Below are 24,136 nucleotides of genomic sequence, written 5' to 3'. Positions count from 1 at the left end.
AATTATGGAAGTGGGCTAGTAGATAAGAGATAAGACCTCGATCAATTCATCAGGCTGATTACGCGACACGCCTGCCTGGGGAAGCTTTTGACCTTGTTAGGTACTTCGGAGTTGTACCTAACCAAAGCTTTACTGACTTAAACTGACTTACCTCACTGGAGCTCCATTCATCACTTCAACACACATCAGCATTTCAAATCAAACATCCCTCATATCCTCGTAACATCCACACAGCACGAACGCTGGTCAAGTTACGCATAGCAAACGGACCCATCTTTCTATTTGGATTTATTTTTCTCTCTCCTCAAATTTCATTAACCTAACCATCTTAATCCGCCATGTCTAGCGCCCCGGATATGGAGGGCGTCGAGCGCCGAGGATCTGACGATGGCAAGGACAAGAAGGACGAAGGACGAGGTGACGGATCAAAAGACGGAAGCAACAAAGTTAATCGCGATGGTGACTCCGAAATGAAAGATGCCGAGCCCGAAGAAGAGGAGATTCTAGACGAGGAAATCCTAAGTCTCGGTACGGAAGACCTCAAGACTCGGAAACGTTTATTAGAGAACGATGCCAGAATCATGAAGAGCGAATTCCAACGGTTATCGCACGAAAAGGCAACCATGGGCGAGAGGATCAAGGAGAACAACGAGAAGATCGCAAATAACCGGTTCGTCTAATCTGCGCATCTATATGCCTCTCTTGCTGACTTGATAGGCAATTACCTTACCTCGTTGGTAATGTTGTTGAGCTTCTCGACCTCGACCCTACCGCCGAATCTTCCGAAGAAGGTGCCAATATCGATCTCGATGCCACAAGGGTAGGCAAGTCGGCCGTTATCAAAACTTCTACCAGACAGACTATCTTCTTACCCTTGATCGGTCTTGTCGATCCGGAGACCCTCAAGCCCGGCGACCTTATCGGTGTTAATAAAGATTCCTACCTAATCCTCGATACGTTACCTGCCGAGTATGATAGCCGTGTCAAGGCTATGGAGGTTGACGAGAAGCCTACCGAAAAGTACAGCGACGTTGGTGGTTTGGATAAGCAAATAGAAGAACTCGTCGAGGCTATCGTCTGGCCGATGAAGGAGGCCGAGCGGTTCAAGAAAATCGGCATCAAGGCACCCAAAGGTTTGTCGTATAGTATTCTAAAGCCTTGCGTATCTTGTTTCTCACAATATTATAATAGGTGCCCTCATGTATGGACCTCCGGGAACCGGCAAGACCCTTTTAGCTCGAGCCTGCGCCGCCCAAACGGACGCCACATTCCTCAAATTAGCCGGTCCGCAACTAGTTCAGATGTTCATAGGAGACGGTGCCAAGCTAGTTCGAGACTGCTTCGCGTTGGCTAAGGAGAAGGCCCCCGCTATCATCTTCATCGACGAGCTTGACGCCGTCGGTACGAAGCGTTTCGATAGTGAGAAGAGCGGTGACCGAGAAGTTCAACGAACTATGCTCGAGTTGCTAAACCAGCTAGACGGCTTCGCGTCGGACGACCGTATCAAGGTCTTGGCCGCCACCAATCGTGTTGATGTCCTCGACCCCGCTCTACTACGATCGGGTCGTCTAGATCGCAAGATAGAATTCCCTCTGCCCAACGAAGAAGCTAGGGCTCAGATCCTCAAGATTCACTCGCGCAAGATGAAGGTCGACACTAGCATTAACTGGAACGAACTGGCCCGAAGTACAGACGAATTTGGTGGCGCTATGCTGAAGGCGGTCTGTGTCGAGGCCGGTATGATCGCCCTACGAATGGGCAAAAACAAAATCAGCCACGAGCACTATGTGGATGCGATTGCTGAGGTGCAATCCAAGAAGAAGGAGGTAAGTTCAATCGTCGTCTACCTTATGTTGTTATGGTCTTGCGCTAACACTTTCTATAGACGGTCAATTTCTACGCGTAGTTTTCTTCGATTGGAGCGAATGGCAGTCATAACATAGAAGAAGCTTGTAATATAATCTCGGTACATCGCGAATTAAGAGCGGTTTGCCAACACCATGTCCTTCTTGGCCACTATTTCTCAGTCTAGCCTTCTCAGTGTAATGATGAACTCATGACTTGTACATTTCTCCATCCTGATTCCTATTCAATTCGTAGGGAATGTTATTGTGCTTGTAGTATGGTTAAGGTCAATCCTCTTGAGTACTGCATGAGTACTGCATGAGTAGAGGCCTACCTTAGACAGGCTTCATACTTGCAGCTTAGTTGCCAGAATACTGCTCATTCGACAGCCTAATTTATATTTATCGCGTTTTTACGGCTCCTTTTCCCGTTATTGTAGAATTATGGGTAGATCCTCACCTGTATTTACGAGATCGGCGTCAACCACTAACTGCGCTGGCGACGAATGAATTTAACTTCCGAGGAGCTTGTAGCCCAACATCTAAAAGCCCTTCATTGGGCAAATGTAGGATATACAACATTAACTTTTCAGGTTAGATGAGTAAAACCATTCATCGTCAAGTCCAAATTTCGTAGGCGTTCTCATTAAAAAGTTTATGTGAAAATGATGCGATACTGTTGCAATCCTTGCGATCGATGGCAACATTAGTATTGACAATTCTTAGATGCTCATCTCTTATTAAAAGAATTGACAACCTATGATTTCGTATAATACCTCAAATATAGTCTTTGCGCCAAGACTTGATATATGATAGCTAAAGTCAATTACATCATTTCTCGCAATGTTATAAGTTGAGGCAGGCCAAAATATTACATCCTCCGTCACAAAACTGGTTGGTCACGGAAATATCTCCAATTCAGTATTCTACTTGACGAGCACTATATTACTGTTTACTATAGCAAGTTATGATGTCTTGTTTCATCAAATCTCAAATCTCAGATCAATTAATCCAAGTAATCAAGTTAAACATATGGAGACGGCTATATTTATCTTGTTAAAACGACAACGCGGATACTCTTAAAAGCTGGAATCAACGTATTGGCTGTATCTTCTTTCTAAGACGGACTTTAGATGTCTGGAAAGGTTAAGAAATAAGAAATTAGTTCAGGGGCTTCCCAACTAAAACGATGATAAGAATGACGATTTCTACGAAGAGATTCTTGAATCTAAATGTAACCTTGTCAACCCAGCCAGGCCTAAATATTACATAAATATCGATCTAAGGAATCCCCGGGTCTAATCGGCAGATGACGGAGTTGCCAAGACGGCTACCGGCTGCACTTCAACGGTCGCCCAAGTAAACCCATCGTTTGTATTACCCGTCAAGCTGTCCATCTAAACGGCCTTGATCACAAATTCGTAAAGTAAGAGAGAAGCATGGCATATTTAGGGTTAAAATCCTTATTCAAAATACTCACAATTAAGTCTCAATAACTATTGCCACCGTTGGTCTAGTTGGGTAACGCATTGACGCACTCGTCCTAGGTTCAATTACTCGATATGGAACTACCGTTGGCGATCATCTTCGCGTCTTCCTTGATTTTTCGAGCTTGTCGTTCCTGGACCACGCGGCCACGCTTCGCCTTTCCATTCGATCTTGATCTCTCTACCCCTGAAACCTTTAGCTGAGCTCCAGCTTCGAATTAAGTCAAATTATGCTTTATGCAAATAACTTAGGAGGACCAGCTTCGGAGTATTTTGTTCGTCGATTCAAGCTAATGACGGATGCTGTAGTAGTTGCGGCTCTACACGGACAGGCCAAACTTGATAATGATGGATGACTTTATTCGTCGACTTATACTACGAATATCAGTTCAACGCTAGCTGAAGGCGGTATTCAAGGCCTCTTCGCCTTGTTACTATTTTCAACACGAGGTTTCTAGCAGTGACGATCTCCCCCGGATCTCCTGAATGGTGGCGGCAGCTCTCGAAGCTATCATGCACGTTGATGCAAGACCGTTAGATCTCTCTTCTAGAACTGTGGCGTTCTGCCAGAATGTGTGCCACACGATACCACATCTCTCAAGGTTGGTAATTAGCGCTTAATACCTTGCCTTCAACCCCTTGCAGCCGAAGGCCGTCTTATAAGTCTCCCTGTCCATAGCCGCTATCTTCAACAACGCACTACGTATTCGTCACCGTAACTAGGTGTGGTTGTTGACCGATACTCCGCAAAGAACGGGATGTCTCCGCGAGAAGCCATGTCACATACACTACGTGTAGATGGTCTTGGGCAGTGCCCCGTTGCTATTCTCTCCGAAGAGTACCCTGCAAATTACATGACCGTAGGGCTGTCATAATCCATATTTCCAACGAATTTTACTGCATAAGGAGTACATAGTAAGTTGTGGTAAAATGACATTGCTATGATAATAACTTACCAAGGAGTTGGTATCGGCCATGACTTCCGTATATGGAACTGAGATTCGTTCTCATTCGTTGGCCAGTTGGGTTTGAAGCCTTCGTTTGATGTCACACCTACCACTACACAATCACAATCATCCTATGATGGGATGATCAATAAGATATCAACTCGTTTCGTCATATGAGGCTATATCAGCCCGTCTTAAGATCCGCGACCTTGCAAAATCTCTTCAAGTCAATGCCCAGAACCTGGTACAACCTAAGCTCTAGCAGGGCTATCTCGAAACAAGTAAGCAAAGCTCTAGAGATATAGGGCCGAGTATCTTCGTCATCGCATCTCTCGGTGGCCACTGACGAAGGCCCAGGAGAACAGACGACTCGGAGTCCAGAGGATAGGGGTTATGCCATGAATATCTATAAAGTCTCGCGTCTCCTCGATAGTTTAAGATATTCTCCAGACCATCACACAAAGACATTCACAATCAATAACAAAGCCTCTTCTAAAGACCTACCTCTCGCTCTCCAGCCTCTATCACTCGCTATATTCTCTCGTTCAAAATCTACAAATCCAAAACAATTTACTTTACTTAGCCAAAATGCAGTTCTTCACCGCAGCCATCACCATCTTCGCCGGCGTCGCCCTCGCCGCGCCTGCCGTCGAGCAGCGCCAGGTCTACACCCCCTGCAGTGGCCTCTACGGCACCTCGCAGTGCTGCGCGACTGATGTCCTAGGCGTAGCTGACCTCGACTGCGCCAACCCCCCCGCCGTCCCCACCGACGCCAGCAACTTCAGCGAGATCTGCGCGGCTGATGGCCAGCGTGCCCGCTGCTGCGTCCTACCTATCCTCGGACAGGATGTTCTCTGCCAGACCCCCGCTGGCGTTACCGCGTAAGCGGGAAACTCAACTCGCACTCGAGGGGGTCGTCTGTACTATATGACATTGGGATTTACACCGATTAGGGCAGGCTATTAGGTTTAAGAAAAAGGTGTCATGTAGAAATATGTGTCTATATTACTATATGACGGATACAGGAGTTTTGAGATAGGAATGACCGGAAGTGTCCATATATATATGCAATGGCTATAATACCAAGTAATCCTCATTATTTATGAGTATTTGATCTAAGTGACTCAAATATCTTTATTCACATATGCTTCATTTCTGCGTTCTTTCGCACCCACAATTGTTCGATATCCGCGTAATATGGAAATTACAATCACGAAGCCATTCGCAGAGATCAGCAGGATAAGGCTCGCCTTCTTCCATACCTTGATATTAGCCATCTACAAGACCGGCAGTGGAACTATGAAAACGTAGATACTGGTGGTTATGTTGAGACAAAGCGAGCTAATTAAGCTACGCAGCGAATTCGACGGATAGCATGCCCCTATACACTGTCAGTCTCGAGTGGGATGGGTAAAAGTAAACCAGGAAATAATGTACCTCCTGGGTCGGGATATATCTGCCAGTTCCTATAAATTGGCCTGCAGGAGAGTAATGCGATAAGGTCGGCCAACCAAGTCACGCCGAGAAAGGCAAACCCAACCCATATCCGTTTTTGGTACGCTCCAAGGCGCTCCTGAGAATATGATTAGACTTCTCTTTAATAGAGATAATCCAACGACGCCGGAGAGATTTCTTACAGTAAGGCGTAGATAGAATGTTAGCATCGCCACTTTCGTCAGTCGGGGGACGACTATGTACAAGATTCTATCGACAAGATTAAACTTGGACCCAAGGACCCTACTAGAAATTAGTACGTACTTCACGATAAACTAGGCGCTACCATAAAATACGTAGAACTTAGATACATACCTTCATGAATATTCATCGCTTTCGGGATCCAGCGATATACGCTCTTCTTCCGCCATGTAGCTATTGGCGAGACCATGGCAATGAACTATTGAAAAGTACAGAGTAGCTATTAGAGCTGAATATGCAACCTTGTTCAAGTATTAGCGACGCACAACTCGACCGTAGTCCAGATTATGATACTTACCACTATCAAAATCATCAGATGGTCATGAGCTGCAAGTCTTCTCCATCCGACAGCCTCTGTCCGCACGTAAAACCGGAGAGCAATGACAAGCAAACTGACGCTTAGAAGGATAAGACCCTCGACTGCTGGCGATTTGACAGCCATGGGAGAGTAGTTCATATAACCAAGAAGATATCAAATCTAAGACTGCGTATATTAAGGATGACGGAAATTCATGTAGAGGCCATGCTTTCCATGTATGACTTTGAGGAGGAATATGCCATGAGGAACCATATTAGCTCCAGGCCTCAGGCATCGGTATCGATTACGATATAACTTCCGTCATAATGAAGCAGTTTCTGCTTCTAAACTCTCTGTTCACTTTATATCGATGGAGACTGAATCAATGTATGGGTGGGCACGATGTAGTTCGAGATCGTATAAGGGGCGGGCTACCGACACGACACTAATGTAACTAATAATTACAATTTGCTAACATCTTAATCGTGTATGGTTTCCTAAAGGGGCTTTGTTAGTCTTAATTGGACAACAACATGATATTGGACAAGACAGTTCATGAAGCAAAGACTTATTACCACGTGTCGAAGAATCCTATGCACAACTCCGGCTACTGCACTAGTTAGACACCTGAATGCTTTAGCCGCGACGAATATTCGTCGAATTCAAATTAGATTTCGAGATATAGAGGTGGTAGGCTAACGATTTCGTATTTGAGGTATGTCTGGGGATTATAGCAAAGTTGCCCCTATTCTATGTTACCGTTCCCAAACCTCATAACAAAATCTCAACCCTTCACAGCGGATGCCTAGTCTTATCACCTGTTTCCCTGTTCTCAACTAGACCATAACCGCAGCTGCTACCCCAACGGCAACAGCCACCGCAGGTGCCGCTGTGATCCTCGGTCCTGCCCCGGTAGGTCCGGGCGAGTTTCCCGAACCTCCAGAACTGCCACTGTGCATCGATGAGCTGTCGCTGTTGGACGTAGAGCTGGGGTTAGAGCTGCTGCCCGAGGAATCGCTGGACGTAATGATACCCATGCTAGTCGAAGAAGAGGAACTCGTATCTGACGATGACATCAAGTCTGATGAAGACATCGAGGAAGATGATGACATTGAGGACGATGAGGCCGAGTCGGTTGACGATGAAGCAGAGGAACTGACAGACGAAGAAGAAGAGGAGTCGGTTGATGAGCTACTAGGCCGGATAATGATTTGATTAATGTTAACCACCGGCTCCGCAGCAGCAAGACCTGTCGACGACATGGTCCCGAGGGCCGCGAGGAAGAGTAAGTTTATGTGCATAATGTATTTTGGTAAAATCCCAAACGGAGAGTTTAGTGTGCCTGATTCTTGACACCTGTCCTCGCGTAGCTTGAGGAATTTTAGAATACTTTCGATATCTAGACGACCAGCAAACAAGAGTATCTATGGAGTCGACATATGTTATCGCCCACCTGGTTTTAACAAACACCTCTCTAAGATTCTATATATGGCGTTTAGATGACGGAGCCATGTTGGCCTGTATATGATGAAGATATGACGGGAGTCTGGAGAGCCACTTCTAACATATATTTAGTGGTCCTCTAATGCATATTGTCAATGGCATCACGACTACCCCAAGGCTCGAAACTTGCCATCAGGTCTTATGATATCGTAGTAGAAATCGCCTACGTGCAAGTCTAAATAAAGACGTGGGGATTAACTTGCACATCGAACTTGTATGATCACTTTCACCCTGTCTACTTATCATATCTAATTGACAGGTATCAAAGTTTCCCTCTATCGACTTGTCATGTTAATGAACAGATCGAGTCTAATATAGGTCCCGCCCTCCGCACCGATAGGGCGGCAAGGCCAATTATCAGCCTCACGGCACAGACGCGCGTAAGTAGTGTATACTCGAGCTTTTTGGGTAACAATATCGCGTAAATGCCTGAGAGAATTCTTAATTCCTCTCTTACGGTTACATAGAGCTTGACCCATATGACATCGATCGGGTTCGCCGTCGCGTTAATATTCAGACATAAACTTCAAACAGCATGTGGCTATCGCCCCAACATGTTCGTCTCCCATTGGACAGTATTTTTTTCAGCTTTGGACAAGGAATATTGATTCCTGACCCCTGAATAATGCACAATTGTTGCCCGATCAGGAATGTTCGGGTCTAATGTAGTATCGAGGCAACGCTGTCGTGCCAGGTCGTTTCGTCTGTTTTACTTTGCTGACTGACACTGACCGCCAAGCTATGACGCCTCCAGAAGATCTCGATATCTGGTGTAGGTCTAGTGTAGTATATGGAGTCCCATATGTACTGTACTTATACAGTGCTGTGTTTCTGCAGGGATCTCGGAACTCTATGTACATATGTAATGGAGTTAAAGTCGTTTTCCTCCGCAGTGTAGAACAAGTTGTCAATCCGGTAGGTGATGAATAAGCCCGACAATTTGTCCGTAATAACCTGTATACTAGATAGCTATCGTAACAAGCAGCAGTATCACCTATCTATTAGGTATGCAATCCGTAATTTGGAATTAATTACTTGGTACATTTAGGTAGCAGTAAAAGGAGCCTCGCTCTCCTCTTAGCGTCTCGCGTAAGAATAGATTTTATTGCCCAGGATCTTCACGTTTTAGCGTGGGCTATTAAGAATCTTACGTGGTAGATGGACCGAAGCCGGCATAAGGAAGGAGATTGTGGCTTACTTCGAGACAGGCACTCAGACACCCGTGTAATCTCTACGAGGACTGGTGGACCAAAAGAGCCTTATCCTGCGAAAATGTGTCGTGACACGGTAGCATGGTAGTGGCCATGAACCCCCACAAGTGGGTAGAGTCCGAATTCACCAACCAGCCTATGTACAGTACAAATAGACGCCAGGCGCTTATTTACCTGATATTCTTGACCTTAGTTAATCGTTGGTTAGACAAGAGGGCGCTTAATGATTCTGTCAGTTGATAGATGGAATTCATAAAGGCTCGCTTCGTTTTACGATATTCGATAATATATTTGAAATAAGCGCCACGTAGTTAGATTAAGTCTTTTACAACTCCCCATCTTAAAGATACTCTCGAGATTGGGGTAAGTTCTATCTAAGGGACGAGTTTAGGTGGTAGGTAGGTTAGGTACCTAACCTATTATGACAACATGAGAGACTCGAAAGGAAATCAGGTCATAAACCAAAAATAGCATATAATAGGTACGAAGTACATAGTAGAATATCTTCCTCGGAATAATTGCCATTACTGTGATATTTCTTCATATCAGAAACCCGTCCAACCAAATGGTATCGATGGCCGCTCATTGCCTATCCCAAAATCTGACACGCGTATTTATGCACAGATCGTATGCAACTCCAGGATAAAAAAGAGGAAATTTCCTAGAATATTAAAACGATGTAACGCAGATTTTCAGTGCCAAATGAATTTCTTATGCCCAAGTCTATTTCCCGCCTTCTCGACCTTTAGCCCCCCCGCAAGATGAGGTCAGTATCATATTTGCCCATGTTGTCCCTGCGTAGGTGACTGGTTCGCGTCGTAGCCTGGTGAATGTGGCGGTTGTGGCGGCGCGTGGTTTTGAAGCGGTGATGTCTGACCGTAAACTTGAGTTCCATCAAGTAATTGTGGGATGTACGTTGTTGACCCAGGTAGCTCTGTTGGTGTATTGCCGACAGCAGGCAGTTCGGTGCTGTACGGCTGCCCGTATGGTTGTAAATATTGTTGGGGGTACTGCTGGGGATATTGCTGGAGATATGGTTGAGGGGGATATTGTTGCGGGTATTGCTGGGAGTACTGCTGATTATACATCGCCACATTCGCCATATTCGGCGGTTGCCCTGGAGTGACTGCAGACATCTCTGATATGCCCGGCGAGCTGGGATTTTTGACAGGCGCGTAGTATCCTTGCTCGGGGTTATCATGAGCCGTATGAGTTGCATTAGGGGCCGGACCTTCGGCAGCAGGTGCCTTGCGACGGCGTAGGAAAAAGAAGGCGAGGGCAGCGATCAGTGCTAAGCCTGCGACACCAACACACACTCCGATAGCAGCCTTGGCTCCTGTCGAAAGACCAGCCGCTGGGGCTGCAGTTTCTTGGGCGGCTGTGTTAGTTGCGGTAGGAGGGCTCACGGTGGCTGAGCTTTCTATATCGCTAGGTTTAAGAGCTGTCCAGGATCCTGACCATGATTCTTGCCAGTCGTTTGAGCTAGCCTTGATCGAATCGCCGTCTGCAAGCTCAACAACAGAGGGAGCTGGTATGTTAGGGCCAGGTGCTTGGGCAAGCCACCACGATTTGGTACCCCAATTCGCGCCGATAAATGCATCCTGGAGAAAAGCACGGCCAAGAGTATAGATCCGAGCAGGGCCTGTATAACACGGGAAATATTGCGTTGGTTTGTCGATCAGTGGCGCTGTCAGCGTGAGATTTAAATGCCGAAATGGAACAGAGATAGAAACGTTCTTCGTATTCGAGTCGCCTGTAAAAACGAACTCCAAGACAGAGGCCGAGTTAATAATTTGCGAGTATTTTGGCTCGTCGGTTTTCCAGAAATATAAACCGAGGTCCTCATTATACGTCACAGGTAGATTCTTCGCAATAGCATCGCATGTCGACTTGGGGAGCGAAAGGTAAGGAGAACAACCGTCAACGGATACTTGGACACCTCCAGAGGTGATGGACGAATTGTCGGCTGCGAGGAGGCCACCCAAAGATTCAAAGTTCCATGGCGAAGAACCATCTATCACTTTGATGCTGATATCTTTCAAGGTGATATCTTTCGTGTAGTCATCCGAGTACGTAAGAACATCTCCTACAATACGGTTCTGATCGTAACCGCCAAAGTAAAACGATCCCGGCATCCGGGGGTTTGCGGATCCAATATGCATGCCGAAAGAGTTGGACGCGGTTATGCTATGTGACCATAAGTATCCAGGAGCGAGACTAGCATTGATAAGCGGCCCATAGTCGTTGGAGAAGGATTGGTTGACCGTTGCTGGAGCCCCTATCCCTAAGCAGCCTACAGTCAAAGGATACCACTGACCATTCGGATAGGCCATATATGACTCGCTCAACAAAGACAGCGAGACGTTCTCTATTGTCGTGCCTCCAAATTCCATCGTGTCGATCCACGACTTCGTCATTTCGCCTAGCACTTCCACACCTTGCATATAGTCTGGATTTGCCTGATATTGAATCGAACCCGTTGACCCCGTATTATCCACCTGCGACTTAGCTTCGTTGTAGAGTCCAGCTTGGTTAGCATAACACGGAATCGTCGTGTTTTGGTTGCAATAATCACTTGTCAGGAGAAAAGTTTGAAATTCCCGCCCTGGGTATATCGATATCTTCTGTTCGCTACCCATTGTCACCTCAATCGCCGGCCAAGGACCGTCAGGTCCAAACGTCGAGCTAGACCATGTCGCCGCGATAGGTTTTGTGTCTGCCTTGATGAGTCTGAAGACCGCTAAATAGAAAAGAAAGGATACAGGTAAAGATCGTGTAGAGGCCATGGCTAGAAGCACGCAAAAGTGCGGTATAGACGACGCACTATTTTGCGGCTTGGTCCAAGACGACACTCGAAGTCGTTATCAAAGAGGAGAATTAAGAGAGACTGATATTAAAGAAGGAATGTGAGTAGAGAGCGGAGGAGATGGGATCATCACTATACCAGCCCCAGGAACGCTCGACTAGAGACAAAGTCCGCCTTGTATGCTCCATACGAGAAGTACAGTACATGTATTGCAGCAGGTATACTCTACCTACTGAGTATAGGATCCATTGGGCGCTTACGGAAAGCTGCCGCTAAGCTATCTAGGTTAAGAAAAGTCCTACCCAAAAATATTCAAGCAGACAGGGAGATGAGGCTGTGGATCGTGAGACTTGCCAGGGTCGCGTCCCACTATTTCTGCATAGTACCATTACATAGGAAAGCTTCGAAGGAGCTGAATGCTGGAGACCTCGAGCCGAACTTAGTTAAGACCTGCATCAGCTTCCCGTTTGATGGAATCAGCCAGCAGTCTGCGCCCCTTTGTTGCTGTGGACGGGTCTGAATTTAAGCATTGCACATGGGGTCGCCCCCTGGGATTTTCTCATCTTAAGAATCAAGAATCCAAGGCTGAAGTGGGAGAGATAAGGTTGATGTCGTGGAGCCACTCTGTGATCTGTACAATGGTTGTTCGACTCTGCGCGGTTACAACATGAGCTGGTGATCTTATATTTAATTCGTAGACCAGTTCAGTAGCGAAGAGGAATTAGTCTATAACGCTGACTTTCATGTCTTCTCTCCCCTATATTAAATAGGTTTAGTAGAATCTTTAGTGTTGTGAGGTAGGCTCTGACCTCTTTGGGGGCTAAGAATATACCTACCCATCCCCACCATGAATAATACCATCGTAATCACCCATACCCCCCGGAGACGTGCTATTACATATATGCTATCGTAGTGTGATTGGTAGCTTCGTAGCTTGATGGCCTAGTAGGTGCTAGACGAGTAACGATCAACCGAAGGGTCCGTCGGTCGGGGACTCGGAGCCGATCATCTAATAGCAGCCAGGTCGTCGACCGCGGGTGGAGGTGCGACGCTTCCAGGTTTCATATTATAAATCTCAAGCTGTAGGCGATGTCTGCAGAATGCACCTTGGGCTGGCTGCCACCCTTATAGGTGAATCCTTGCAGCGGGTGAGACTCTATTGCAGAATATATTTATGGCAATCGAAAACGAGATCGTATCAGGTTGATGATCTCGAGTAATCTTTGAACCAATTGAAAGCTATGATAGAAAAAGAATACTATACTCAGATAAACCACGCAAACGAGTCATGATATTATCTCTTAGAGACCCAAACAGGGGCCTGTAAACTAGCGCCGCTCGCTACCAGCTGTTCAATCTGCTTTCTCTATCAAAATTGCATAATTCTAAGATTAACCATCGAACTGACGACTTATAGAAATAGATCACTTAGATCTGTATAAAAACGGCTGGTAGCGAACAACGCTAGTTTACAGACCCCTGTTTGGGTCTTTAAGAGATAGGTTAGGTACGGATTACCTACCTACCTATGTAGTACCTAGTGTGTAAGTAGAAAATAATCCGCGTTTGTGTTGTACCTCGAAGTTGAGAAGATATACGTACAGTAGAAATTAAATAATCAAAAACTGTGTGGGTGCGACTAACTTAACCCCAGCATAAGATCAATTTCCTTAAAGTTAGCGCCATAATTTTAATGGCATAGATAATCGGCCCCCACTGAATAAAGAAAGAGCTGCAGAGCAGTTTACGTACGCGGTAAAGTAAGCCACGTGTAGGCGGGTTAAGGTGGCAGTCATGTACTTTTGTAGTGTACCTAGCGTATTTTCGTAATCCATAGTGGCGCCTTCAATGCGATTGCCCATCACCTTCAATAATACCTACCTACTTGATTCAGCCTGTTCGGAAAACCAGGTCGCAAACATCACCACACAATTTCTCCCCAGTCCATCTACACTACGGTAAACTGTGGGTAGATAGCTAGCTATTGTTTTGATGTCAAACTACATAGCAAATGCCTATTAACTTATCCCTTCCTATTTTCTACTTACAAAGTACCTTGTTTCCCCGATGAGTGCTGTTTCATTGCTTGCCTGTTGGTATTGATTCCTTTCTCGGCGAATCCTTGGTGATTCAACTTCCTCCTTCGTCCAGCGTCGAATCTTAACCTCTGTCTTTGAACAACACCTTTCGATATGGCTCCGCTTTGGGGCTCCTCGTGGTCCTCTACATGGGGCTCTCTATCTGGATATAGGGCCGTTCAGAATAGCGAACAGAACACAATCCCAGGCTCTGCTACCGACTCCTCCCACCTCAAACCCAGCATCGGCCAGATTTTAAGTTCGAAGCGAGTGCGCTACGCTACGTTTTCCCTCGCTGCCGTCGGCATATTCCTACTTGGCTTCCGAAACTACGATCGTCTCCCATCTATCGAGAGTTTGCGAAGCGGTGGTGCTGCCGCCGTCGCCGGTGCCAATTCAAATTGTCCTCCCGCAGTTGTACCGGCATTCGAAGATGCGCAAGTCAACTGGTCGCAGTTTGCCTACACGCAATATGTCACTAACGCTGCATATCTATGCAACTCGGTCATGATCTTCGAGACTCTATCCCGCCTCGGTAGCAAGGCTGATCGCGTCATGATGTATCCCGAGAACATGATGGACGCTGGCGAGACGAACCCAACGTCGGAAGAGGCCAGGTTGCTCGCTAAGGCCCGGGACGAGTACAAGGTTAAGCTAGTGCCCGTAGAGATTAAACGACGGGCCGGCGGTGACGGTAAGCACGTCCATGTCTATTCTCAATTTTATTTTCTCGTTCTCTAATACTGTTTCCAGCTACCTGGGCCGAATCTTTCACCAAGCTTCTTGCATTCAATCAAACTCAATACACCCGTGTCTTAAACGTCGACTCGGATTCAACTATTCTCCAGACCATGGACGAGTTATTCCTCATGCCACCGTGCCCTGTTGCTATGCCTCGTGCCTACTGGCTATTTCCAGATAACAAGATTTTATCGTCTCAGTTGATGTTAGTGCAGCCCAGCGCGGTTGAGTTTAGCAGGATCATGGAGAAGATGGAATCTGCCGGGCGCAACGATTACGATATGGAAATTGTAAACCAGCTATACGCAGACAGCGCTATGATTCTCCCGCATCGTCCTTACGACTTGTTGACGGGTGAGTTCCGTGGGGATAACCACCAGAACTATTTGGGTACCGACCAGGAAGAATGGGATCCTGTTGCCATTTATAACGAAGCCAAGTTCCTTCACTTCTCCGACTGGCCCGTGCCAAAGCCGTGGATCCCGATGACTGACTCGATGCGACAAGACAAGCAGCCTAAATGTGAGACGAAGAACGGCCAAGAGGACTGTTCAGCCAGAGAATTGTGGAACGGGTTTTATAATGATTTCACGGAGCGGCGTGCGGTAAGTGCTAATCCTATATATAATGAAATTCGTAGACACTAACATCTATGTCAGAGGGTTTGCAACGCCGGAAGGAAAGCTAGGCGATAAATCAGGAATGTCGAGTGTTCCGTTTGGGTCGTTGGTTTGTGTTCTAATATTGAATAACTCGAGTTGTATTTTACGTGGCATGAAATGTTATAGATACCAGCATTGAATAACTAAAGCGCTTTTACTTTCACAAAAGTTGATATTACAGCAGGTCTATTTAGATGTTACCTGTTTAACGAAACCCGCTCAACGTCGGCAGGTGTTGCCACTAAAGGCCCCTCAGGGGTAATGGTGTTATTGTATTATAATGGTCGAAGCTTGGATGGACAATAAGTTCCATCTAACATTCACTAACAATTATCTCGAGGACAGTGGAGAGGATAATTATTCACCACTTTCAAGGTGGTCCTCCGTTGCCCTCAGGAATACTGCTTTATTATTAACGATGAACAAAGCTTCCCTTTTTCGAGTGCCTCGAGATCCAAACCTTAGTATCATAGGAGCAGATCGTTCAGCCTCTCCTATAGTTCTACATCAGAGTCTCATCTTCAACCAAAGACGCCAAGAGACATTAAACCAGCTACGTGCAATATCTTCGTAGAGCAATAGGGTTGCTTTTATTCTCGAGATACGGAGAATACGAGTTTCGATAGGTACTTAATCTGTTTAGATTTGGTGTTTCCGATTTTAAGCATGACGAAAAATAGTCTAACTGCTTAGCATTCGTATTGATGGTTAAGGTACATGCTATATTTTGATTAAAAAAAGGAAATACGAGAATGGAGGGAGGAGACACGATGCTGCAACCCGTCCCGTGAAATGGGTATCACTCTGCTTCTTATATGTTGCACGGCTTGTCTTGCAAGCAAACCCCTTCCCCCTTTTTCAGTTTCCCCCTTTTCTAGGCAGGTACCTAACCAAGGCAGTTTTCTTAGTATCACTTGTCTCTTTGCGTATATGCAGTTTTATGAGCTTTCATTTCCTCCAGTAGAGGGATAATAGCTCCAGCTTATCTGGCTAAACAAACGAAGCAGTACGTTTCCGTCGAGTCCCTGTTCTCAGCATATAACTATCGCTACGCTAGAGAATATATTTATTATTAAGAGCAAGTAGCAAGAATCCACTAAGATGATGGAAACCTTAAACGTGACTATCTCGTTTTTAGTAAAACGGAAACATATCCATATTTACCCTTTAGTACGAAGTATAGCGACTTTATTGACGTCATCTAGGTACGATCTTGAATTTTGTCGTAGATATCGCTAAGCCGATACGAAAAACTAAAGCAACGAAAACAAGGAATATTATACTAGTGGCTATAGTGTTGGGTTATAATTTGGGAAGACATTCCAAGACTCAACTTGACAGAGGAAAAGAGGTAGTTTATATTATCGTCTTTACAAGCGTGGTTGTTATAGATGCCGAGCTATACTAACTTATACCAAGATATTAGTATGACTGTATGAGGCTTGGACTTGGCTCGAGAACTACGCGTAAGCCATTCGTACTTGCACGTGGTATTGGATATTATGTAATTCGTGCGACCCAAGAAAAATAAAAACTTTTTCAAAGATAACATCTTTTTGATTCTATTCCCTTCACTTCCTAACCTAAATCAATTGTCAAACAATAGCTGAAAGACGCTTACCTGTGAGGGATATACCTACCTATGTATCATCTCTTCCAACTCCCCACGCCGAAACGGCAGAACGACTAGGTTAGTGGGGTTGATTTGCTATCAGAGTACCTATCAGAAGCCCTAAAAATTATCAATATACGGAATTTGGCCGTCGGCAAATCCGAATTCGCGGTATCGGTAGATCGGTAGGCCGCATACGGTTATGAGTTGCGCTTAACTATAACCGTAACAGAGGTGGGTGCGCTATATTCCTACTAACGAGTGGTATGGAGACGCCGTGATTCGCCCATGTCGATAATTCGTTGCATCGATATCTAACAGCCGGCCAAGAACTGGACGAACCAGGATGTCGGATTCAGGGTCCCCCCTCGTCTAGTCTACAGCAGGCTGAGCATCAACTTGAATGGCTAGAAATATAGTACTAGGATAGAGCCCCAAATATGAGTGGGATAAATACCTATGTACAAAGGTTGAAGAAAAGGAAGGTGAGCACATGAAAGGTGCCGTCACGACGGAACCAACTTCAATCTAATTAATTTCTTCCTTCGCGCAACATACCTACCTACATAGTGCATCTCATCAATGCCCCTTACCTTTGTGACGATACCCTGGGTTATGAGAACCTGTTGTTTGTATGCATGTCATCTTATGGTCTAGTCCGGTTTCGTCCATCTCACGCATTTCGATCTTTGGTATTCATAATACTGCAGTTCTCTAGTCCATGTTCAAGCGCTCTCGGGTGCGTCTCGACAGTCGGTGATGGCCATCGACGCCGAGGAGCTTCTCATCCAGCCTTTCCGAGAAGTTGTAGAGCGGGGCAAGGAAGCTGTCGCTAATGCCGAGGCAGCGGCCGGCAATGGTGACGACGAGGACGAAGACGGCACCGATCCGTCGAACGGACAAAATGTGACGGATATGCTCAAATCAGGACGCTCCTTAGTTAAAGAAGGCGAGCGAGCCCTGCAGAGACTTCTACCACTATGGCAGGAACGCGTTGACAAACATGGCGATGCGTTCACGGAGACTATGCGACAGAATGGTGAATTTTTACCTATTACCAATATAAGAGTTGCGATATATCGTTGCTACTCAAATTGAGGCCATGTTTGAGGAACCCTACTGATCCTAAACTTACAGATCGGATTCTCGATAACCAGAGACGGCTGGAAGATTTGCTCTACGACTTGGACGATTTCGTCCAGGTTGATTCATTCGACCCCGAGAAGTTCGCAGATGTGCAAGCGTCGTCTAAGGCATTTGCTCTAACTCTTATGGAAACTATGAAGAGACTACACATCGAAAAAAGCGTGCGGGAAGCATCGTCCCCTCCATCGTGGATACAGCCGTTATCTTCACGGGATTCGAATAATAAGGGCCATGACAATAGCGGATCTATTACCTCTATGAGGCTCAGCGACAGTGCCGGCATAAGTGGCGCCAGCACACCATCTAGACGACCGTCCAGTCCCGATATACTAGGAGCAGAGCGCGATTTCATCAGTCTTATATCTACCCCCCCAAGTGCGCCACCTCCGAACCCGAGGACGTCGGCCTGGGTTAGCGAACAGACCACTGCTGCTAAATCGTGGTCTCGCAATAATTCGATCCCTGAAGATGACTACTTTGTGGGGCATCCTGTCATCTTTAATAGCCTCGACAGCCTTACTCTACACGGCCAAGAGTTATCGGTGCCGCATAATGTACCTAAAAGCCCGGATACTTCCTATAGTAGGATATCGTGGTACACTACTACTGGTAGTTATACCTCGGGCCCCAGATCATCCGTCCACGTCCCCACGAGCGACCAGAGAACTACCTCGCTTGCGAAGTCCATGACAGACTCCCCTGAAACACACGAACCGATCGAAGTTGAGCTACCGCCATTGCCCGGTCCGCCGGCTTACGAAGATGGCCTAATACCTGCAGAGGAACTTTTTGCGGCAAGAAAGGACTCGTTCTCTGGTTATCAGATCGGATTAGACAGCAGCCTTTATATACATAAGGGCTTATGCACGGGTTCGCAGACGTATCGATTTAAGGGGCGCAGGGCTGCTACCAAAGCCGTAATGGAATATGTAAGGGCATTTTAGCTTATTTAGCTGCCGCCTATATATCATAGAAGGCTGATATGTTCGTAACGAGGCGACTTCCGCTAATGCCGTATAATTAGGGAACTAGACGAAGCACTGCCCGATGCACGGAATGCGAGTTCGCCCAATCCCTGTTGGAAGTAGAGCTCGACGACGCTCTTGACCGTAAGCCAAATCCCCTAATAATCCCAGGCCACTCAGCTAACCCCCGAGACTCGCAGCGGGTGGGAACTTTGGCAAAGCCGGCGTTTTGTATCGTCTCCGGTTTCTATACAAGTCTCACTTGGTCTCGGATTCAGCGTTTACGATGCGATTCGGCTGCCTCTTCTGCGCAGAAAAGGGACAGACCGTCTATGCCGACGATGCTACGATATTTACAACGCAGGACCAGTTGTTTAAACATTTATCGCGCCACCCACAGCCTTTACCGGAGATCCCCGGGATCACGATTCTGTAAAAATCCCGTCTTTGATTCTTTAAATAATTTAGCTAATCACCTAAAAGGTATGGCGAAGTGCCCAAGAACGACCCTATTGTTGAAGATTACGATCTTCACTTCCCAAACCCTCCTGTAGCTAGCCTACTTCCAGACACTGCGACTCTAGCCAAATTTCCATCTGCGAGAGCCATTAAGAGCCACATTAAACGGTATGGACGCGATTTGACGGATCCCGACGGTAATTCGGATCGGGTTATGAAGTTTATGGAAGGCGCCCGCATCGTGGGTCTCGAATTTCCAGAGAATTGGAAGGGGAAATGGTGCACTGGCTGGCACGACGGCCAATGGGGTTCCTTTCCTACGAAGCACGTCATCCTCGAATTGCCTGCAAACCTCCCAGGCACAAATGCATGTACCGACGGCATGTTCGTTACGACGCGCTGGAAATTTGAGGTGAAGGATATGTCAGCAGGATGGTTGCAATTTGACAAGGATGAAACTTTGTCCAATGTTTCCTGTATGTTGAGTCTCAGCCTACCTTAACCCCCTATATCCCCCTTTAGTAATCCCGCAGTGGACTCGGTTATTAATTAGATACTAACCCTTCGTGTAGGGCTGAATCAGGATGACTGGTGCTGGTACGGAACGAAGAAGAATGGTAAGGGAGGGCTTTTCCCACGATTCTTCGTAAATCAGGAGTCATTGAGAGGCGGCGCGATTCGGAACGGAGAAGAGGATGAAGATACTTTACCCAAGGCCAAGAAACAGGGCAGCTTTGGGTTGCCTAGCATAAAGATGCGTAGAATGACCATTGGTAGTAGTTCATCTTGATACCCTTCTACGTTAGGAAGTATTTACTTCTAGAGCACTCGGAGTTGTAGGAGTTAGGGATGGTAGAGGAGGTATGTTTTATAATGCTGCCATTCAGCTCGGAGCTATCAACTACCTACATACTTATGGGAGGGTTATATATGTACTAGGCATATAGAGGCGTTTAGCTTCTATAACATAAGAATGCTTTTATATTTACATAAGTATAAGGACAGTGTACTATGAGTATAAAGACTGTATAGATACACAGTAATAACCAATGTGGGGTTAACCCCAACAGCTTAGGTACCTAGGTACTCTACCCCACACCCGCCAAATAAATTGTGGCTTTAGCTGTCAATACGTACCGACGCTAAAGCGGTACCTAATTCAGGATGATGACATCACCGGAATTATCATTCCTTGCTCTTCGCCTTTAACCTACATTATCCAGCCTCACAGTCTATGATCGAGATACTAGCCGCATGCAAACTCATCTGTCTCCTTGGTCATACATTTCTATTTCTATTCGATAAAGAAGATTTGAAGGCTTGAGCGCCTCTTTCTGTTTTGAAACTAGTAATGCCCATCACTTTAGATCTTCTGATAGGCAAACCAATTCCTATGGTGCCACAAGTTGCTGTAGCTACTACGTCATATTTGTCTAACGCAATGGCCACATAAGAAAACGTGAAGCTCTGTATGGCCTATAATACTTCTAGCTTTAGGGGTACATAAGGGAAGGGGCTTTAATGCATAGAGCTGCCTGACCTAAGGCTAACTTGTCGAGCTTAGCTTGTGACGGTAAACAAAAGAAAACAGTGACGTGATACATTTTGACATATTCATCATCCTTCATCATCATACATTTCTTAAAATTCCACTGACTTTTCTCTCCCGTGCCAAACAAAACCATTTCAATTCCTTCCATCCTTCACGATATTCATCATAGTTCGACATACTTAATTCTTCTACAATAGAACAAATACCTAGTACGAAGCATAATATCAACGAGGATATAATCGTAGAATTAAGCTTAGATACCTAGACCGTCATGAGGTGGCTTTCAACCGTCCTCTCCCTTGGCCTGGCGGCTGATGCCGTCGTGGGTAGCAGCTGGTTTAGTAAAGCTGGTAAGTTATTGCAAAGTTATATATTCTTTTGAGTTGATTACATGGTATCACTTGCTAATACCTATGTTAAACACAGCATACAACAAGTGGCATGAGACCGAACTAGAACGATGGCTGTCCGACAATGATATCCCCTATCCTACACCGGCTGATCGAAAAGATCTTGAGATCTTGATTCAGAAAAACTGGGATTCCTACGCCGTCTCCCCTTATAAGAACTGGGACACGGACAAGCTTATAGCATACCTTAAAACGAAAGGTGTAGAGACTAAAGACTCTATAAAGTCGAACAAGGATTCGCTCGTCAACCAGGTAGCGAATGCTTGGTACGAGACGGAAGACAAAGCCCAGACGGGCTGGACCAGTGTCCAAGAATGGATCTTCGATACCTGGACTGACAGTGCTCTAAAGGCGTTTGCCGACAAACATGGCATTCCAGGTAATATTTCTAAATACCTTAGTGTCTATTTGATATCTTGCTAATATCATGTATAGTCCCTCAGCCACGAACCCGTGATACTTTGCTTCAGAAGGTCCGCTCTAACTACGAGGCCATAGCGAAGAAAGCCGGTGAGACCGCTTCGTACCCGGGAGATTGGCTTTACGACTCTTGGTCCGAATCCGACCTGAAGGAGTGGCTAGACACCCATGGGGTTCCTGCTCCTCAAATCACTGACGTAAGAAATCCCCGAAGATCCAGTTAAACGTACTGAACTAACGTCGTGAACTGCAGCGTAACCGACTGATTTCCATGGTTCGCCGCAACTCCCGCCTTGCTTATCTGAAACTGCAAGAGCAGAAAGAGTCTGCTTCCGCTAGTGCTAATTCCGCCTACGATGCTCTCACTGATAAGCTTATTGATGCTTGGAGCGAGTCTCAACTAAAGGAGTTCTGTGACAAGAACGGAGTCAATGGTAAGTAACACAAGTAGCGGTTGGACCACTCTCGTAACTTTAACTAACAGCATATTCAGTTCCTCAAGGCAGCAAGACCAATGAGCTGCGTGCACTTGTTCGGAAACACCGCGCTGCTATCCTCGGTGACAACGTATCCGCATCCGCTTCAAGCGCTTTCGGTGCCGCTACTAGTAAAGCTGGTAACCAGTACGCCAAGGCCACCAACGATGCCAGCCTTGCCGCTCAGGATGCTTTCAACAAGGCAGTTGATGTCTGGTCTTTGAGCCGACTGAAGGCTTATCTGGATGCTCGCGGAGTTCCTGTCCCCCAGGGGTCGAAGATTGATGAGCTCCGCGCCTTAGTGCGGCGCAACGCCCACAAGGCTGCCCACCCCTTCAGCGCTTGGACTTGGGACGACCTATCTTACGACAACCTGAAGAAGTACCTAGCCGGTAGTGGCAACGCGGCCGCGGCGAAGGTTGGCGAGAGCAGCTCCGCTACCCGAGACGAACTCGTAGACGCCGCTCAATCGGCTTACGCGTCTGCTTCAAGCGCCGGCGGCATCTCGTACGCCTCTGCGACAAGCTATTTGGCTCAGGCTACTGATTCGGCTAAGAAGAGCACTTTCGACACATGGAGCGAGAGCGAGTTAAAGGCGTACCTAGACAGCTATGGCGTGGTAAGTGTACTTCCATCTTTAATTAAGAACAACTTGTATACGTTAAATAATTTATATAATGCTAACTCCGACACAGCCCGTTCCCCAGGGCTCCACCCTCAACGAGCTCCGCGCCGAGGCGCGCAAGCAATCGACGTACTTCAAGTACGGTACCTCTAACCCGGCTAGCACCGCGTTCGCCAAGATTGGCGAGAGTGTCAAGAACGCGTACCAATGGGTCGTGGGACAACTGGGTGCCGGTTCCGAGGCCGCGAAGAAGAAGGCTGGTGAGGTAAAGGAGGAGCTATGATCATATCATCGCGCTCAAATACCTTTTATATTAAGTAAGATTGGGGAAGGGATGGATGGATGAAATTCTAAATGATGTCGAGATGCGAGAAGGATTGTATGAGGTGCGTAGCCGTTGGATGGGAAAGACGAGCACGCGAAGATGATAAAATATGGATCGATTTGGCGTAACGAAAGCTAAAGCAAGGTGTATTGTTCTATGGGCTCCTTTCATCACGGTTTGGGTAGGGTCATGATATTGGCTATTACGATTTCTAGGATCACCCCCTATTTTTGAGGGCTCCTATTAGCAACCGAGTTAACACTGGCATTTGTCTATGTTAGATGATGAAGTACTGTAGTTGAGATTGTGAGATTAGTTTTATTACTATGTTGCTATGAATTGGTGTCTTTTGTATTGCCTTATGTCTTTCACTTTCTAACTTGGTGAGGTTATCTTTATTCCAATGAGTATAGGTACAAATTGAAGGATATAGGTTTTATATCGGATAATCCTCACAAATTTTATTTTCGCGTATACGCCCGATTTTTGATGAAAGCGTTTGGTAATCCATAGACTTAATGACTCTAGTTCTATGTCCGAATGACCTGTAGTTAAAAGTTGACTAAACGTGTCGACCGTACTGGGTGTTAGGTACAATATGATAGGATATGACCACCGGAATAAATCATTTACTTCGCGCTTCATTTGTTGCAACGTAGAAGTGAAAACTAGCCCAAGAACACGAGGGATCCTGGCTGACTGGTATACTACTAAAAACATAGTAACCAGGCCTGGCCAAAGTCGTAAATACAAGCAGTCGTATATCGTGATTCTGTTAGCTATCTTGAGGGTGGTAAATTAAATATCAAATGCTTACCTTCAGCATGTTCGTAATCTTAAAATAATTAAAACTCAAACTTCATCTGATAGTTAT

At 46.1% G+C, this 24,136-nt stretch overlaps 8 protein-coding genes across 8 annotated transcripts; 6 read left to right on the top strand and 2 right to left on the bottom strand.

The window, feature by feature from the left end:
- The first annotated feature begins 76 nt into the window (after positions 1 to 76).
- F4817DRAFT_135146 (26S proteasome subunit P45) lies at positions 77 to 2,166 on the top strand. The gene is made up of 4 exons (XM_049297798.1): positions 77 to 670; positions 718 to 1,133; positions 1,192 to 1,826; positions 1,886 to 2,166. Exons 1-4 carry the CDS (start codon positions 339 to 341, stop codon positions 1,904 to 1,906), a joined length of 1,404 nt encoding a protein of 467 aa, XP_049163302.1. The 5' UTR covers positions 77 to 338; the 3' UTR covers positions 1,907 to 2,166.
- A 2,700-nt stretch (positions 2,167 to 4,866) lies between these two features.
- F4817DRAFT_311826 (Cerato-ulmin hydrophobin family) lies at positions 4,867 to 5,244 on the top strand (the record flags this gene model as incomplete). Its single annotated transcript, XM_049300045.1, has 2 exons — positions 4,867 to 5,159; positions 5,232 to 5,244. The coding sequence occupies 2 exons, from the start codon at positions 4,867 to 4,869 to the stop codon at positions 5,242 to 5,244; spliced, it is 306 nt and encodes a 101-aa protein (XP_049163301.1).
- An 845-nt stretch (positions 5,245 to 6,089) lies between these two features.
- F4817DRAFT_311825 (uncharacterized protein) lies at positions 6,090 to 6,415 on the bottom strand (the record flags this gene model as incomplete). Its single annotated transcript, XM_049300044.1, has 2 exons — positions 6,090 to 6,215; positions 6,272 to 6,415. The coding sequence occupies 2 exons, from the start codon at positions 6,413 to 6,415 to the stop codon at positions 6,090 to 6,092; spliced, it is 270 nt and encodes an 89-aa protein (XP_049163300.1).
- Positions 6,416 to 8,076: 1,661 nt separating this feature from the next.
- On the top strand, positions 8,077 to 8,829 carry F4817DRAFT_324931 (uncharacterized protein). The gene is made up of 2 exons (XM_049301700.1): positions 8,077 to 8,689; positions 8,740 to 8,829. The coding sequence occupies exons 1-2, from the start codon at positions 8,516 to 8,518 to the stop codon at positions 8,803 to 8,805; spliced, it is 240 nt and encodes a 79-aa protein (XP_049163299.1). The 5' UTR covers positions 8,077 to 8,515; the 3' UTR covers positions 8,806 to 8,829.
- A 399-nt stretch (positions 8,830 to 9,228) lies between these two features.
- F4817DRAFT_135103 (acid protease) lies at positions 9,229 to 12,016 on the bottom strand. The gene has a single exon (XM_049297797.1). It carries the CDS (start codon positions 11,769 to 11,771, stop codon positions 9,759 to 9,761), a length of 2,013 nt encoding a protein of 670 aa, XP_049163298.1. The 5' UTR covers positions 11,772 to 12,016; the 3' UTR covers positions 9,229 to 9,758.
- A 1,635-nt stretch (positions 12,017 to 13,651) lies between these two features.
- On the top strand, positions 13,652 to 15,686 carry F4817DRAFT_324927 (glycosyltransferase family 8 protein). The gene is made up of 3 exons (XM_049301699.1): positions 13,652 to 14,563; positions 14,623 to 15,215; positions 15,270 to 15,686. Exons 1-3 carry the CDS (start codon positions 13,984 to 13,986, stop codon positions 15,303 to 15,305), a joined length of 1,209 nt encoding a protein of 402 aa, XP_049163297.1. The 5' UTR covers positions 13,652 to 13,983; the 3' UTR covers positions 15,306 to 15,686.
- Positions 15,687 to 17,643: 1,957 nt separating this feature from the next.
- On the top strand, positions 17,644 to 20,244 carry F4817DRAFT_311821 (uncharacterized protein; the record flags this gene model as incomplete). Its single annotated transcript, XM_049300043.1, has 6 exons — positions 17,644 to 17,923; positions 18,022 to 18,959; positions 19,055 to 19,139; positions 19,196 to 19,427; positions 19,479 to 19,930; positions 20,027 to 20,244. The coding sequence occupies 6 exons, from the start codon at positions 17,644 to 17,646 to the stop codon at positions 20,242 to 20,244; spliced, it is 2,205 nt and encodes a 734-aa protein (XP_049163296.1).
- A 427-nt stretch (positions 20,245 to 20,671) lies between these two features.
- On the top strand, positions 20,672 to 23,686 carry F4817DRAFT_324921 (uncharacterized protein). The gene is made up of 7 exons (XM_049301698.1): positions 20,672 to 21,215; positions 21,272 to 21,356; positions 21,433 to 21,795; positions 21,852 to 22,033; positions 22,090 to 22,270; positions 22,330 to 22,931; positions 23,008 to 23,686. The coding sequence occupies exons 2-7, from the start codon at positions 21,278 to 21,280 to the stop codon at positions 23,218 to 23,220; spliced, it is 1,620 nt and encodes a 539-aa protein (XP_049163295.1). The 5' UTR covers positions 20,672 to 21,215; positions 21,272 to 21,277; the 3' UTR covers positions 23,221 to 23,686.
- Positions 23,687 to 24,136: the final 450 nt, after the last annotated feature.

Source organism: Daldinia loculata (genome assembly GCF_022478755.1).
Source record: "Daldinia loculata strain CBS 113971 unplaced genomic scaffold F4817scaffold_3, whole genome shotgun sequence".
Lineage (NCBI taxonomy): Eukaryota > Fungi > Ascomycota > Sordariomycetes > Xylariales > Hypoxylaceae > Daldinia > Daldinia loculata.
This window is presented reverse-complemented; position numbering and strand designations above follow the sequence as displayed.

Excerpts from the sequence above, each read along its gene's own strand:
- F4817DRAFT_135146 (XM_049297798.1), top strand. The coding sequence starts at position 339 with ATGTCTAGCGCCCCGGATATGGAGGGCGTCGAGCGCCGAGGATCTGAC. Across the intron at positions 671-717 it reads GAGAAGATCGCAAATAACCG|GCAATTACCTTACCTCGTTG; the intron begins GTTCGTCTAATC and ends CTGACTTGATAG. Across the intron at positions 1,134-1,191 it reads CGGCATCAAGGCACCCAAAG|GTGCCCTCATGTATGGACCT; the intron begins GTTTGTCGTATA and ends ATATTATAATAG.
- F4817DRAFT_324931 (XM_049301700.1), top strand. The coding sequence starts at position 8,516 with ATGACGCCTCCAGAAGATCTCGATATCTGGTGTAGGTCTAGTGTAGTA. Across the intron at positions 8,690-8,739 it reads TAGAACAAGTTGTCAATCCG|ATAGCTATCGTAACAAGCAG; the intron begins GTAGGTGATGAA and ends CCTGTATACTAG.
- F4817DRAFT_135103 (XM_049297797.1), bottom strand. The coding sequence starts at position 11,771 with ATGGCCTCTACACGATCTTTACCTGTATCCTTTCTTTTCTATTTAGCG.
- F4817DRAFT_324927 (XM_049301699.1), top strand. The coding sequence starts at position 13,984 with ATGGCTCCGCTTTGGGGCTCCTCGTGGTCCTCTACATGGGGCTCTCTA. Across the intron at positions 14,564-14,622 it reads ACGACGGGCCGGCGGTGACG|CTACCTGGGCCGAATCTTTC; the intron begins GTAAGCACGTCC and ends TACTGTTTCCAG. Across the intron at positions 15,216-15,269 it reads ATTTCACGGAGCGGCGTGCG|AGGGTTTGCAACGCCGGAAG; the intron begins GTAAGTGCTAAT and ends CATCTATGTCAG.
- F4817DRAFT_324921 (XM_049301698.1), top strand. The coding sequence starts at position 21,278 with ATGAGGTGGCTTTCAACCGTCCTCTCCCTTGGCCTGGCGGCTGATGCC. Across the intron at positions 21,796-21,851 it reads CGACAAACATGGCATTCCAG|TCCCTCAGCCACGAACCCGT; the intron begins GTAATATTTCTA and ends TATCATGTATAG. Across the intron at positions 22,271-22,329 it reads TGACAAGAACGGAGTCAATG|TTCCTCAAGGCAGCAAGACC; the intron begins GTAAGTAACACA and ends CAGCATATTCAG.